The sequence below is a fragment of the Mixophyes fleayi genome, chromosome 8 (assembly GCF_038048845.1).
Source record: "Mixophyes fleayi isolate aMixFle1 chromosome 8, aMixFle1.hap1, whole genome shotgun sequence".
Lineage (NCBI taxonomy): Eukaryota > Metazoa > Chordata > Amphibia > Anura > Limnodynastidae > Mixophyes > Mixophyes fleayi.
In genome coordinates this window covers 129,893,566-129,909,975 of record NC_134409.1, presented here as the reverse complement: position 1 = coordinate 129,909,975, position 16,410 = coordinate 129,893,566, and the positions used below count along the sequence as shown (strand labels likewise).

Genomic DNA, 16,410 nt, shown 5'->3' with positions numbered 1-16,410 from the left:
TGACAACGATCTGTACTTATATAATAGATCTCCAGCCCGCAGCTACGGAGCCTCCATCACTCCCTTTATTGTTTGTTGAGCTTTTAGCAAATAGACTTCAAGGTCACGTCGTCCAGACAGGAATAATCATGTTTCACGGACCTTTTGTGCTGTTCAGTAAAATGAAATGGCAATAAATAAAGTACCTGAGGTTATTGTGACTTGAATAGAGCAGGGAAAGGAGCCAACGTGTGTTCAGACATCACGTGGCGCAGTGTTTGTTATCAGCGGCAGCCTGAGACCCGCTGCCAGCGCACTGTACCTCAGGCTGGGTGTATCTAGGGCATATCTAACTAACTTCTATTAAAGGAGAACTTTAGTCTTTGGGTTACGGTGTAAAATCTCCTGGTGATTAAGGTGTTAAACATCACCCTCTGTCCTGGTATTAATGAATTACCTCTCTTATAACCAGGAGAACACGTTTGTCGGATACATGTGGGGCCCAGGGCCACAGGCTGGAAGAGAACGTTTCCTGGACACACAATGGGTGACATACTGAATGGAGGGTGTTTCCTATGAGTATTGCTCAGCAGCAGACACCTAACAAACACTGCAACAGACATTGTATATTTATACACTATAATTATGGCTCTTACTTCCAGCTGGTTACAGGTACAGGACTATGGGGGGAATTCAATTCCCCCAAAAAGCCGGCGTTAAAACTGCCGTAATAACAGTATTTACGCACACTATTACCGCAATAACGGTAATATTTTTTCAAGTAACGCAGCCAATTGAATTCCCCCTATGTTGGGAGTATCAGAATACAAACAAATTGTCCTGATATTAACAAAATAGGTGATGACTGTATCCGACCACACTGTACCTGTCTACTTTTTATAACCCCTTCCACAGGGCGTACGGAACGCCCTAAGTGTCCCACCTGCTTCTTACCTAGTTCGGGGCGGGATCTTCTATTCTCTGAAGTGTGGTGCCGGGCTGTGACATCATAGCCCAGCGCCGCCCTCCCAGCCCATTACAAGCATGGAGGAGCGGCAGACGGCAGCGTGGCTAGTAAGCGGGCGGCACTTAGTGTGGGGGGCGCCGAGTTAAAAATTAAGACACTTAATGAGCATGGGGGTCCCTGAGGAGACACACCTAAACTCTAGCGTCTCTTAGTTCTATTGCAAACCCTGCCCTTCCAGAAATGCGGAGAGAAGAAATGAAAAGATGAGGCGTCACCAAGTTGGCGGGGTACGGCGTATAAGGTTGCTAAAGTTGTCCTCACGCACATGCTCAGTCAGGTGGGAGGGGCTTGATGACGGGATTTGCATCTTCACGACATATCGCCACCTTATAGGCAGGTAAGCAGCCTTGTAGGATAATTTTCTGCTCTGGCGGGAGTCCGGGAGCTGTTACTCTAATTTAGAAGTAAATACGCTCACTCAAAACAATAGTAATATATGTTATATATATATATATATATATATATATATATATATATATATTACCCTATATTAGCCCTTATCATTGCAGCGTCATATAGCATAGGGCAGTATCTACCATAGGCCAAATGCCTAGGGGAGAACCATTCTGGGGCAACATTTTTTTTTTACCTTATCGTTTTTGGTCTTTCCCAACCATCTATTTTCTGGGTACAAAAAAATGAACGATGTGTGTTGGGCATGATAGATATATATATATATATATATATATATATATATATATATATATATATATACACAAGTTAACCCGTGCATGATACTCATGCATTCTAGTCAAATGAAGCTACTTAAGGTGTTAAAAAGGTTCTTGTCATGCATTTGGACCATAGCCCAGGCCTCAACCACCAACCACTCCCCACTGTCACCCCCGGCAACCACCAACCACTCCCCACTATCACCCCCGGCAACCACCAACCACTCCCACTGTCACCCCCGGCAACCACCAACCACTCCCAACTGTCACTTCTCCTTCAAGAAATATATATATTTTTTTTTAAATCTTTATAAACACTTTTAACAATCAACAAATTAAATTAACAAATTAAAAACATCTTAGTATACCAAATTTCAGCCCTTTCTGAATTTTTTTTTCCACACACACTAAGAATTTAGTAGGTCAGTGTATTATTCCGCCCAGCAGGTGGCGCTGCAGCTTGGTTTTATTTTTTCCACACACACACAGACAGACTAACACACGCCACTAGACATATATATATATATATATATATATATATATATATATATATATATATATATAGCCCTCATTAACTCTTAATTCCCAAGAAACAAGATTTGTCCCAGGTTCCAGTATGAAACTACACATTTGATTTGAGAATTTCACAGATTACTTATAAAAAAATTATAAGTCTCTATTTTGCAACAATTTTTTTTTATGTTTGCAAGAACTTTTGTACGGAACCCCCGCAGCTTCCTGTATCAATGTAACACATTAAAGCCCTTTCCCTGCTTAGTAAATTAATTATTACTTGCAGACATCGGCACCTGGAGGACAGTTTAGATCAGTGTTTCCCAAGCTTTCTGAAGTTGTTACAGGTTAACATATTATATTAACTAAGAAATTACAAAGCACTAAGTAGAAAAGCCTTTATCTATCTGTGACACACACAATATACCATTATTATTGCTACAATCCTATACAATCCAGCTCATCGGCTGGTAATTACAGGTTTAGGTAATAAAGAGAGTTGAAAAGTACTTTAAACTCCGTTGTGTGTCTATGTGAGTCAGCGTGTGGCACAGAGTAATGTGTTTATTGTCTAGAAGTGTCGTTATATTGTGTCCTACAACACATACTGACATTATTTACAAAGTCGTTTGGTCTAATAAAATAAACATAAGATTACATGACCGTGTCACACAATTTATCCTGAGACAGACGTGGAACATGCATGTGGACAAAATACACAGAGAAAGGGGGATATGAAAGAGCAGGAACGCTGATATAAACACATAGGGCCTGGTTCATTAAAGCACACATATAAACGTATGAAGTCGTAGGCTGTAGTAAGGGTCCTTTGCGCTCAATGATGAATTGGACGTTGCTGCGTTCTCTGGCGCATGGTTCGCTCCTGCGCATGCGCAGAATGATTTTACGCTAACTATAACACGTAGCGGTATTTATGTTCTTTAATGAATCAGGCCCATAATCCTCACAATGAATAAAGCAGAATTAGGATATAACATATCAATAGAAGCCACAAAGTGCTTTGGGCTTAAAATTAAACATTTTTCCACCACTAGGACATGTATCCATGACACTAATTACTGACGGTGTCTTTATATGGAGGTATTGATTGATAGATATGCCTTACAAGAGGTTCTGAAGCAGTTACATGATAAAAAGGTGTCTGAGGAGGAAGTAGTGGTCGTATAAGATGTACAAATTTGTATTATTGTTCTTAAATCAAGGAATATAGCCTTAAGAAAGGCAAATCTTAACTGTACGTGATATTTCTGCCCTCATTTTCTAGAAGGATTAAGAGAGGGGATCAAAATCGCTAAAAAATAGCCCCCAAAACGGGAATCCACTGTTTCATCTCTCTAATCTGTCAAAGAAGCCAGCTATAGCGGTTAGCAGTTACAGGTCTCTGGGGGTATCTGAATAGTCGTCGTCCCCATTTGCGTTACAACAAATCAAGGCAGAAAAAAATAAAAACAATGTTTTATTTCCCATGTGGACTACACTGGATCAAAACCAAATATTTTACTTTTTATTTAATAAAGTAGAGAACAAGAGTTTTTTTTCAATTAAAGTTTATTTTAAATTTGTGTGTGTTTACTTGTGATTACTCTTTTGGTATCATGGCCAGTGACTTTGAGATCGGTGCCCGTTATGCTGCCACAGAGGTTCCAATCTTGTTGATTACCCCATCCACCAAGTCCCCAAGGGATGGTAAGTGTCTTGGTGGGACTCAGGGCTAGTAGTCTCTGGGAGGAGGGGTGTGCTCTATTTTGCAGCCCACCCCCTCCCATAGAGCTGTGGCGGATCCAGAAGGGGGTAATCAGGGCAAATGTGTACCTCTGCAATGAATGAAGGCGGTGATAGGACCCACCAATCGCAAAAATCATCACTCTACTAAATCTCCCACCACCCTTTAAAAATTGTTTTACATCCGACCACTGACATAGAGGCACCACTCCACCAGTCCCAGAGCATGATAATCACAGCTCCCAGAGCATGGTATTCACAGCTCACAGAGCATGGTATTCACAGCTCCCAGAGCATGGTATTCACAGCTCCCAGAGCATGGTATTCACAGCTCCCAGAGCATGGTATTCACAGCTCCCAGAGCATGGTAATCACAGCTCCCAGAGCATGGTATTTACAGCTCCCAGAACATGGTAATCACAGCTCCCAGAGCATGGTATTTACAGCTCCCAGAACATGGTAATCACAGCTTCCAGAACATGGTATTCACAGCTCCCAGAACATGGTAATCACAGCTCCCAGAGCATGGTATTTACAGCTCCCAGAACATGGTAATCACAGCTCCCAGAGCACGGTATTCACAGCTCCCAGAACATGGTAATCACAGCTCCCAGAGCATGGTATTCACAGCTCCCAGAACATGGTAATCACAGCTCCCAGAGCATGGTAATCACAGCTCCCAGAGCATGGTAATCACAGCTCCCAGAACATGGTAATCACAGCTCCCAGAGCATGGTAATCACAGCTCCCAGAGCATGGTAATCACAGCTCCCAGAACATGGTAATCACAGCTCCCAGAGCATGGTAATCACAGCTCCCAGAGCATGGTAATCACAGCTCCCAGAGCATGGTAATCACAGCTCCCAGAGCATGGTAATCACAGCTCCCAGAACATGGTAATCACAGCTCCCAGCAGATCCCTGCTACGAGGGTACATATATCCCAGGTCAATTGCGATCACTTTACTAGAGAGATTGTTTACTGGGAGAGGCTCCAATCAGAGCTGCTGCCCAACCAATCAATTTTAACAAATTGCCACATTCATTAATTTCTTATTAGCGCGATAATAATTGATAATTAACGTAAGCAATTTGTCATAAATACACCCATAAGAACCCTGCACAATAAATAATGAGATAATTCTCCCTATCACCAATATATTTACATTCTCATAACTATTTTATAACAACCAACATTATGCTACACAAACGCGTTGGACAATTGTTTTCTTGTTTTTTTTATTTGCTTCTGGAGATCACTCTATGCTTCTACCAACGGTAAACACATGTGGATATAACATGATGTCTTCTGACAACCGGAACTCAAACACAACACTACCACAACGTTAGATAAAGCTAGTAACATTGGTAGCGGGTGACTCAATGGTTTCTAGAATGACCCTGGTTTACATGCATTTTACTACAATTAAAGAACACTAGTAACATATATGTAACGAACGCCAGGGCACTGGCAGATTTGCAGATTAGTTACATAATGACTGTAGAGATTACATCTTCCCTGAAGATTTTTATTAATTCATCTCACACGTAAAAACCAGGAATAGCTGTAAACCTGGATTTCATTAGATGTCTTACTCCAAGAACATCTATACTCCATGATTTCCTACAGAAACTGCTTTGCCAACTAATATTAACTGTTAAAAGGATACTCTGCAGGAGAAACTACGTAGGACATACAGTATATCGAAAAACTGGTGCACAGGAAAAAGATTGTTGCAACCAATCAGATTTTAACGGTCATCTGTCTAGTACAGTAAACATGTGACTGGTTGCCATGGGTAACAGCTCTTTTATCTTGCGCAAAAGTTTTTGTACATATTTTTCAGTGTATTTCCAGATAATAGAATTCTAGGGGGAGGGATACAATTGGCACCGATATGGTACGCAGACATCGCGCTGCGCAAATTGCTGATAATTACGGTACAAATCTACGCTCATTTTTCCTCCCACCCAAAAAATGAGCAGAGATTTCTGGCAAATGCGGGACGTCCATGAGACACTTCCCGGCTAATTGAATCCCCCCCCCCTTAGAATTGTAAAGGTGGTAACCTTACATAGACTTGGACATGACGCACGGTGGCTCAATGTTTAGCACTTCTGCCTCACAGCACTGGGGTTATGAGATCAATCCCTGACCATGGCTTTATCTGTGTGGAGTTTGTGTGTTTGCGTGGGTTTCCTCCGTGTGCTCTGGTTTCCTCCCACACTCCAAAAACATACTGAAAGGTTAATTGGCTGCTAACAAATTGACCCTAGTCTCCCTCTTTCTCTGTCTGTCTGTCTCTGTGTGTGTGTGTTAGGAAATTTAGACTGTAAGCTCCAATTGCGCAAGGGACTGATGTGAGTGATTTCTCTGTACAGCGCTGCGGAATTAGTGGCGCTATATAAATAAATGATGATGATTTACCTAAATGGCAGCAGGGGAACACAAAGGGGGATAATTGTGACCCTCTTTTGGCTGAGAGCAGACACCTTTTACAGTCCAGTCCTTAATTAACCACTTCACTGACAAATGACTACCTTTTGCTTTTCCAGGGAGCATGCAATGGATCTCTACATGATTGTTCATGTTTATGTCCCCCCCCCCCTCCCTGTCTGCCAATAATATCCTGAATTCCTCTGACAGCCCCCTCTGTGGGAGTCCCCAGGGCAGATTGGAGCCTGTCCCTTGACTGGCCCATTGTCACTTTGGTTTCCAAGAGAAGCAGGAGGTCACGTGATGCAAACATTGCTGCAACAAAGGAGAGAGGAAAGTGACAGGGGCGAGGGAAACAGTTACAGAACAGGAGTTATATTATAATCACCTCTCCACACTGTGGTCCCACTCAGAGGACTCCACCTTCAAAGTCACCTACAGGACAAACATTGTCAGCAGTAAGTGGAGTGTGGACTTACCGGGACACTAGGTGAGCAGAACTCAACTGACACTTATACTTTTACAACTTTTTTCTTAGTCATCAGTTTGTATAAGAGGTTCTGCAGCAGCTGAAGTCTCTCCAGTCATGCAAATAATGAGAAATTTGTTTTTATGTCATACCACTAAACACCACTAAATATCTGTTTCTGTCTCGCTCCCTCCCCCAACTTCTCTCACTGATTTTCTAAACCACTTGTAGTAGATTTTTACTAGTTATTAATGCCCAATTCAGGATTCATTTTTTTTTCCATTTCATTTTAATTTTTCACTATGGCCAGTAAAAAAAATAATATATATATAACCTGCAAAATAATATTAAGCTTTAAAATAATATTACTTCTGATAAAGTGTTATTAAATAAGCTCAATAGTTGGGTTTAAAAAACTGTAGTGAAAAAGGTGAGAATTCCTGGGAGTGTATTTACTAAACTGCTAGAAAAAGTGGAGATGTTGCCTATAGCAACCAATCAGATTCTAGCTGTCATTTTGTAGAAAGTACTAAATAAATAACTAGACTCTGATTGGTTGCTATAGGCAACATCTCCACTTTTTCTAACAGTTTAGTAAATATACCCCCTGGTCCGTCATAGGTGTGATGTATAATTAGTATGTACCTTGTACTCTAGTGATTATTGGCATATATTCTTCAATCAAAACCTTTAGGATAAAGACATTAAATCACTAGGTATAAATTATTGTGCAGACACTATACTTTGTACTATAGAACAGTTAAAGTATTTTATCAGTTCTATCGGTTCAAGAGTCCCAACTTCTGCTGAATTCTGGCTTTTATGACGGTTTTTCGCTCAATGTCCTGAACAATACTATGATGACAGAAGCACTTTACCCAGGTTGTGTACTTTTTAAGATGTATGATATTTAAGCAAATCAAGAAGTTAACAGAAAGTCTGTAGCTGCATACATCACCGCTACTGACGATCTATTTACTGACCCAAGACAGTGACTTTGAAGATGGAACCAACTTTCATAGAACTATGGCAGCGTGCATGAGTGACCTCTCAGTGATTTTTCTGGCTCAATACAACTGCTAGGATATCCAAGTGTTCTTGTCACTCTCCAGTGACATTGCTCACACAGAAACGGGGTAGCAGTGGTCTTGTCACTCTCCAGTCTCCAGTGACATTGCTCAGTGCCATTGCTCACACAGAAACAGGGGTAGCAGTGTTCTTGTCACTCTCCAGTCTCCAGTAACATTGCTCAGTGCCATTATTCACACAGAAACAGGTGTAGCAGTGTTCTTGTTACTCTCCAGTCTCCAGTGACATTGCTCAGTGCCATTACTCATGCAGAAACAGGGGTAGCAGTGTACTTGTCACTCTCCAGTCTCCAGTGACATTGCTCAGTGCTATTGCTCATACAGAAACAGGAGGGGTAACAGTGTTCTTGTCACTCTCCAGTGACATTGCTCAGTGCCGTTGCTCATACATAAGCAGGAGGGGTAGCAGTGTTCTTGTCACTTGACAAAAATTGACTGGAAATGACTGGAAATTAATGTTATTGAGGTTAATAATAATGTAAAAACAAAAGAAGAGCCAAATTATGTGATTTTAGCAAAAAAAAAAATAGGGATCCAAAACCAAAACACGGGGGTCAGTGAGCATCTCTAATAAATATTTTTCTTTAGATAAGTCATATGGGAAATCTTTGAAAAGGGGTTAATATATATATATATATATATATATATATATATATATATATATATATAAGCTTGAGAATAAAAGCCCCATTATCCCTACTGAAGGGACACTGGCTCGTTACCTAGCACCGAGAGAGCTAAACAGGACCTTTAGGTCGGGAAATATTGTTATAACCTAAGTAGACTTGTTTGGCTACTTCGCTGTCTGAACAAAAACAGAATGATTATAAGTCCTCTCCTCCGCCCCCCACGTTGCTACTGACACGTTTCTGTCATTACAGGACTGCAGCTGACCCCCTGCAAGGCCACAGAATGAGCCTAAGTAAGTACACAGGGCCCCGGGGCCTCTATACCAGTACAGACAACAGCGCCACCTATCTTGTACGAACCATAATGACAACTGTTTGGTTTATTTTCAGGAGGGGTCTCATTGCCGAGTACCCCAGTTGTCACCTGGGGAAAATTTAATGCTCCTAAAAGAAGATGCCCCATTACCCCCTTGTACCTCCCAGCCGTACCTACTGTAGCAGTTTCACATACGACGAGTATGGTAAGTACATCAGTTACCCCATTCTACTGGGGGTGAACCAGAGATATGTAAGAAACAGATGATGTGTAACACAACTACAGCACAATGGTCAGACTAAGGTCACACACTTGTGTTAAACTGCGTAGACTTATCAAGTACGCAATCAGGTTCTCTAATCTCACCTTAAAATGAGACATCATCATCATCATTTATTTATATAGCGCCAGCAGATTCCGTAGCGCTTTACAATTGGGAACAAACATTAATAAGACAATACTGGGTAATACATACAGACAGAGAGGTAAGAGAACCCTGCTTGCAAGCTTACAATCTATGGGACAATGGGCGTTTGAAACACAAGGGCATGTGCTACATCATATTGCACACTGGACCAGCTAAAATGCAAAGGTAAAAGTACTGAGTGAGCTGTGTGTGTACCAATGTTGGCCATAGGGTTGTTGTCTTGTGTTAGCTGTGTAGAGGGTGGTAATAGGGTAACTTAGGGAGATTAAGATGCTGGTTGAGGAATATTATAAGCTTGTCTGAAGAGATGGGTTTTCAGAGAACGCTTGAAGGTTTGAAGACTAGAGGGAAGTCTTACTGTGCGAGGGAGGGAATTCCACAAAGTGGGTGCAGACCGAAAAAAGTCCTGTAACCGGGAATGGGAGGATGTGATGAGAGTGGAGGAGAGACGCAGATCTTGTGCAGAACAGAAATGTCGAGTTGGGAGATATTTTGTGACAAGTGAGGAGATGTATGTCGGTGCAATTTTGTTGACGTCCTTGTACTGCTCAAATCATGTTCTTTATCGCTGGGTCACATGAGAGGTTTATCCGTTGCCTTTTTTCTCATATAGAAAATTTTAAATTAATTTAAATTTTAATAGACGATTCCTCATTGAAATATGTGGGCTCTATCTAGATGGTATTATACATGCTTTTAAATTACTGTTTGCAGCTTGTAGGACATCCAGGGAAACTACGGATACAAACACGGCTGTGGCGTCTTCCCTCAAAAACTGGCCAAGTATTATGCAGAAGCACCGAAGAGCATTTTTTTTATGGCTGTTTTCCTGCTGAGTGAATACAGCTTGTGTGACAACAACCTCTGTAAAAACCAATATATATATATATATATATATATATATATATATATATATATATATATATATATATATATATATATATATACACACATTTGTCCAGTGTCATGGTTTGTAGAACTGGGTCCTGGATGAGTCTGCTTTTGACAGACACCTATAAAAATCGTCCCTGGATTACAAAGTGAATGTATGTGGCCATATTTAAAAAATATCATGTAATTGCTAGTATACATGCCAGATGTAGGTACAATTATTACAGACAACAAAAAAAGAATAACACACTCCATAAAACACTGTCTTTTGCTTTCTATTCCTAGAAAACTCATCCAGAAAAGAAAGCTCCGCCCTACGGCGATATGTCGTTAGCGCCGTAACCCGCGGCCGTTAGACAGGGATTCCAACCTTGAGGCCAGGCAAGGCTTTTAATGAGAGGACCAAGCGCTCATTTGTGTTTAAATTAATTTTTTTAATTTTTTTATTTATTCAAGGAACTTTGTTTTCACTTGTCCAGAATGAAACAAATTAATTTCTTCATTGTTTTTTTAAAGTAATAATTAAATGGGGGGGGGGGGGGGGCAGGTACACCAGAATAGTCTTCAAAATCAATTCTATAGATAAGTTAACTCATGTATTAGCAGATAGCAGCAATAAGCAATATGCTATACATCTGGAATGCTCACAGTTCGGTTAGACTCGCATGTATGGTCAATGGACAATATAGAACTTTGGTTGTCAGGGTAACGTTCGGTTTTGTCTTTCTCTGAAGTAGCCCGGGGCACAATCGGCACCACGTTTGTGTTGTGTGCCGTGTAAATAGTATGTAGTATTTTCCATGCAGTTTGTGATTCAATTTTCAATTTTATAGAATACATTAGAATAGCGAAGTCCGATGGTACGTAGAAAACTGACTCTTGGTGGATAGACTTAAAGCAGTGTACTTTGTATGCTAATTGGCCTTCTTATAACTCAGATGAATTTTTTGGCAAAACCCCACCAAGATAAACAATCACCCGTAAAATTTGGACACATATTAGGAAACACAAACCCAAATTGTCTTTTTCTCCATTGATCTTAGCTTTCCTGTATCTCTTATATTAATTCACACCTAGTTTTCCGTAAAATGTTTGTAATAATTGCTGTATTATATGGTTCCTGAAACCATGGAAACGTCTCTATTTTCATTGTTATAACACGTGTCGGGCGGTTTTCATAACCACCTTGTGGGCGAAGGATAATTCTACGATTCTGACGGAGGGTTTGAAGGTCATTAGGGCAAATATTTGAGGATCATTCAGCTTAGTGCTTCATACGTTTAATTTCACACTTATTCTATGTTTTACATCACGTCATTGTGGTGGTTTTCTTACTTGTATTGAAATGTTTATAGCCATTTATTTTACTGCGCCAATTCAATCCTACTTCAAACGCTAAGATTAGGCCACAGCACTAGGAAAATTTTGCTTCCGTCAAAGATTTAATATTGGTGATGGAAATAATTTGGATTCCGCTTGTTCAGAAAATCCCCCAGTTATGTGCAGTTATATCCTTATCTCAGTCACACGTCTGGTTTGAACATTTCAGGAAACCTTTGAGGGTGTGAGTTACAGACTGCAGCGGGGTTTCCACCATTGGATAACTATTAGCCGGCGCTTTTCTAATTTCTAATTTCAGACCATTTATGTCGCAACTGGAAGAGTGCACATCTTGTAATAAGCGTATAATATGCTCTGTGTATATAAATAAATATAATAACGGATTTAAGTTGGAGTGTTCTTGTTAAATGCTTTGGACACTTGTCCAAAATGCTGCTGTTGAACAATCTTCTCCGTCTTACTCATTTTATTTTTACAGCCACATATAAATCACCCATGTGACACCTAAGTTATTGGCTTGTACATGTGATCCTATAACAGGTACTACTTCTGTGTTCTTTTCATACATGTATTTAAGCAGAGAAGGGGGACATGAGGAGGAGAAAAAGGTGGGGGTGGGGGAAATCCATTTAGTAAACGGTATACTAGAGAACATACAAGCCAACAAATAGAAGTGATCTGATGGCGGATTACCCATTTCAGTGGGCTATCAAATAAGGTTCTATCCAGCTGTAGATTAAAGTCAGAAAATAAATGTTGTGACATTTTTAGTCTTCGCCTATAGGTAGTGTCCATCTTTGTCTTTTTTACTTATTATTTTGGAATGACAATGAAAAGTATAAATAAAAAAACACAAACATGTTCAATAACTTAATAAAAGTCAAATAGAAAAGCGTGGTGAGTGTTTTGCTTTCATATTGAAGTCTCCTACGCTATGTAAGATGCTTCCATGTATAGTCCAAGGGGGAATGAATAGTCCTCATCTTCTATCCGATGGGTACGAGCCATTACCGAGAAGTCTTTTCCCCAATATGTAAAACGCGTTGGTGAGTTTTTAGCGCGCTACAATTAAATCTGTTGTATGTCCACAGTTCCCCCCTCGTTTGAATCCCCTGCACCCCCCAGGTGTCAAGAGAAGAACGGTGAGTCTGGAGACATGGGGAGCCCATCATCACAATCAGCAGAGGGTCATGAACATGCAACAAAAGGAATACAGCAGGTGAGTCCGGGGGCCCAGGAAGAGGGGAGGGTTCCTGTGGCCTCGCAGGACACTGGCTTTATGGTCTAGTCCGATGGTATCATCAGTTTGTATATCCTATATATAGGAACCTGACCTTTCTGCTACCTGCTTGTTTGCAGACAGTAGGAGCTGCTAAAAGCTCGGTTCCTGCAATGATTATGCACTAGGAACCCGATTCATCAAAACACACATACTGAGCCCCATGTGAGCTTGGTTAAAAAACCCCAAGCAAACCGTTTCTGTGCACTCCCAAATTCAACAAGGAGCGGATGTGAAGATACGTGTGGTGATGAGTTCACTGCAGGATAGGGGCAATGCCTATGTAATTTCGCAAAAGAATGCACCAAAAAAATGTTACCTGTTAATAATATATGCATTAACGACAGAACAGCTAACACTCCTCCCCCCAAAAAAAATAATCCCCCCAATAAATACATTAGGATGATCATAATGTCTACTGTACATAAAACATTTTTTACAGTTGCCCCTGAATTGCAAACACATGTTATAGCATGCATACGAGTCCCATCAGTAGTACTCAGGACTTCGACTAGCCCTGTATCTGGATACAGCAGAAAAAACAAGTAACTTTGCAATACCCAGAGCTTGATTCGGACGTGGCTGCGCTCAAGTTTGGCGCAACCTCACTGTACGGTGACTACGGGCAAACGAGTTTCCCCCCGGCCCCACTCTCGGAAATCGTAAGCTCTAGTAAGTGTCCTTTGCGTACGAAGATCAGTTGAACTCTGCTGCGTTTAGCTGCCTATGGTGCGTTCTGGGCATGCGCAGATCATATTTGTGGATTAAATGCACAAAATCGGCAAAGGTAGGACATTGTGATCAGGATAAGATCATCTTATAGTAAGAACCTCCTTGTGTTCTTCCAGGTTCCACCAGGGTTGGAGACGACCGTTTTATGGTACAATAACGGAGAAGGAGGAATACAGGTAAATAAAGGTTCTACTATGAATGAATAACTTCCAGAAACTATGTATTAATGTAGCACGTTCCCACCAGTGTACCAGCACAGCTCTGTGGTATTACACCAGGCTGGATGCGGCACAAGACTGTATGGACAACAGGAGAAATCTGTTGCAGAGTTTAATTGCTTAAACCAGTGGTCCCCAAACCGTGTGCCTAGGCTCCCTGGGGTGCCTCAGCGATCTCACAGGGGTGCCTCGGCCAGGACCAGTGGTAAGTAAGGCGGGGGGACTACTCGGTAATTATTTTGGCTTAGGGGTGCCTTCAAAAAACTTTGGAAACCCTAAGGGTGCCTTGAACTGAAAAAGTTTGGAATCCACTGGGTTAAACTTTGCTTTAGAAATTCTATTACCAGCCATAGTTTGGATCTATGTTTTCACCACAGTCATGTTTATTATTAATAAGAAAATGTTTATTATTAATAACAATACACAAAAAGGATATATCAGAAAAGAGAACCAAAAACACTGAACAATATTCTCTATCACACAAAAAAAGACATAATCCTGAAATATCCCAGAAAAAAAAACACAGAACAGATCTTACAGTGATCCATGTAGGTCTTCGGCACTAGTAAGTGGGGATTAATTTATAACCAGTATAGCAAAAAGTCTCAGTTGCACACATTTGCAAATGTATGGAAAGCCACCCGCCACTCCACGGCTGCAAGATTAGATTGCGGTGGCTCAGTGGTTAGCACTTCTGCCTCACAGCACTGGGGTCATGAGTTTGACTCCCGACCATGGCCTTATCTGTGCGGCATTTATATGTTCTCCCCGTGTTTGTGTGGGTTTCCTCCGGGTGCTCCGGTTTCCTCCCACATTCCAAAAACATACTAGTAGGTTAATTGGCTGCTATTAAATTGACCCTAGTCTGTGTGTCTATGTGTGCATGTTAGGGAATTTAGACTGTAAGCTCCAATGGGGCAGGGACTGATGTGAGCGAGTTCTCTGTACAGCGCTGTGGAATTAGTGGCGCTATATAAATAGCTGATGATGATGATCCTTCAAGGGCAAATAACACCAGTAATGTGGAGTTAAACTAGGCAGGTATACTTCACAAATAAAATGATATTTATATTTTTCCTGCAGGAGGGAGATTAGACAACTGCTTAAGAAACAAATGAGTGAAAAGTGGGCCTTGCAAAGGGAGGTTTTGTCCAGTCAAAGCAAAGAGTTAGAGATCTTAAAGGAAGCCGACCGGACAGCCATCATCCAGGACGTAGAGAAAGAAAGAGCCAAGTCCCTTTTCCTGCGGAGATACCGGGATGAGAACAAGAGGGTAAGCTCGATGCCCGATGCCCGATATCATTATAAGTGTACAGTGCATATAGGCAGCCGAGGACTGGGCAGGTCCCTCGTGACTTCCTCTCCATCTGTTAGTTTCCCATTGGGCTACTCTCACCAGATCCACCAATAGGGTCTCTGATCATGGAGCAGGCTTGGCCGAAGATTATTAATCCACAGGTCAAAGGTTTCCTACATCCATTCGATCCATGTAAATAGCAGGTATGACCGTCCATCGGTCCTAGGAGTCTAAAACACTAGGCGGTATATTTACTAAACTGCGGGTTTGAGAAAGTGGAGACGTTGCCTATAGCAACCAATCAGATTCTAGTTATCATTTATTTTGTATATTCTACAAAATGACAGCTAGAATCTGATTGGTTGCTATAGGCAACATCTCCACTTTCTCAAACCAGCAGTTTAGTAAGTATACCCCAAGGAATTTTGGGGAGGTATAACAGAAAGGCTCCAAGGTAGATCAGCAAATCACCATTATTCCAGGGTGAAATGTGATATGTATGTTTGTATTTTTACTTTATAGTTAATGGAGAACAAGTGGCAAGAAAACCGCTTGACACGATCCTTGGAGACCCTGAAGGAGAGGGATCTGCTACAATATAACCCCATTAACTGGAGCGGAACACTGAAATAACGGGAGCTGGATGGACGGGGATTGGAGCGTGGAACCAGCCACTACCAAGATACAACCTGTACCCTATACAGAATAATGGAAAAAGAAAGTCCTATTTTGCAGACGATAGGCTGTTTTGCATTACAAGGTTTCCTTGAAGAAACAGACGCAGCCATATTATTAGAAAATGTTAAAAATATGAATACGGTAATACACTCGCTCAGCCGCTGCAAAGGTCGAGCCCTGCCGACAGCTGTTTTGGTGCCAACTTTGTTGAGTAGGAAACTAGTGAATAACTTGTATTGTGTGAAGCCCTTAATGTAGCAAACACTCAATAATCTCCAACAGGTTTTTACCTAAATCTGTTTCTTTTTGATTTTTTTTTGTGCATTGTTCTGTGTTATACAAACACACAAACCACAAAATGATTAAATAAAAGACCGTCTGCATCTACTTTTGGGGAAAAAACCCCCCATTTTAAAACGTATTAGACCATAAAGGGCTTACCTGGTATGGATTCAGTAGCATAATACGGTGTCTCTAACCGGTCACATCTATTGTCAGAGGAGCCATTTCAGAGGTCACCGTGTGGGTTTTCTAACACCCGCAGCACCAACACAATTAGTGTTTGGAACACCCCCACGTATTAGGGCAGTGTTGACTTACCTGCGACACTCCAGGTGTTGTGAAACTACAAGTCCCAACATACCCTTCCAGCAATAAGCTGCTATATACTGGCAAA

General features: G+C 41.2%; 1 protein-coding gene across 1 annotated transcript; it reads left to right on the top strand.

Annotated features, from left to right (window-relative positions):
• Positions 1-6,685: 6,685 nt before the first annotated feature.
• LOC142100194 (uncharacterized) lies at positions 6,686-16,343 on the top strand. The gene is made up of 7 exons (XM_075184132.1): positions 6,686-6,859; positions 8,808-8,848; positions 8,946-9,076; positions 12,622-12,749; positions 13,658-13,717; positions 14,843-15,032; positions 15,579-16,343. The coding sequence occupies exons 2-7, from the start codon at positions 8,839-8,841 to the stop codon at positions 15,687-15,689; spliced, it is 630 nt and encodes a 209-aa protein (XP_075040233.1). The 5' UTR covers positions 6,686-6,859; positions 8,808-8,838; the 3' UTR covers positions 15,690-16,343.
• The last annotated feature ends 67 nt before the right edge of the window (positions 16,344-16,410 follow it).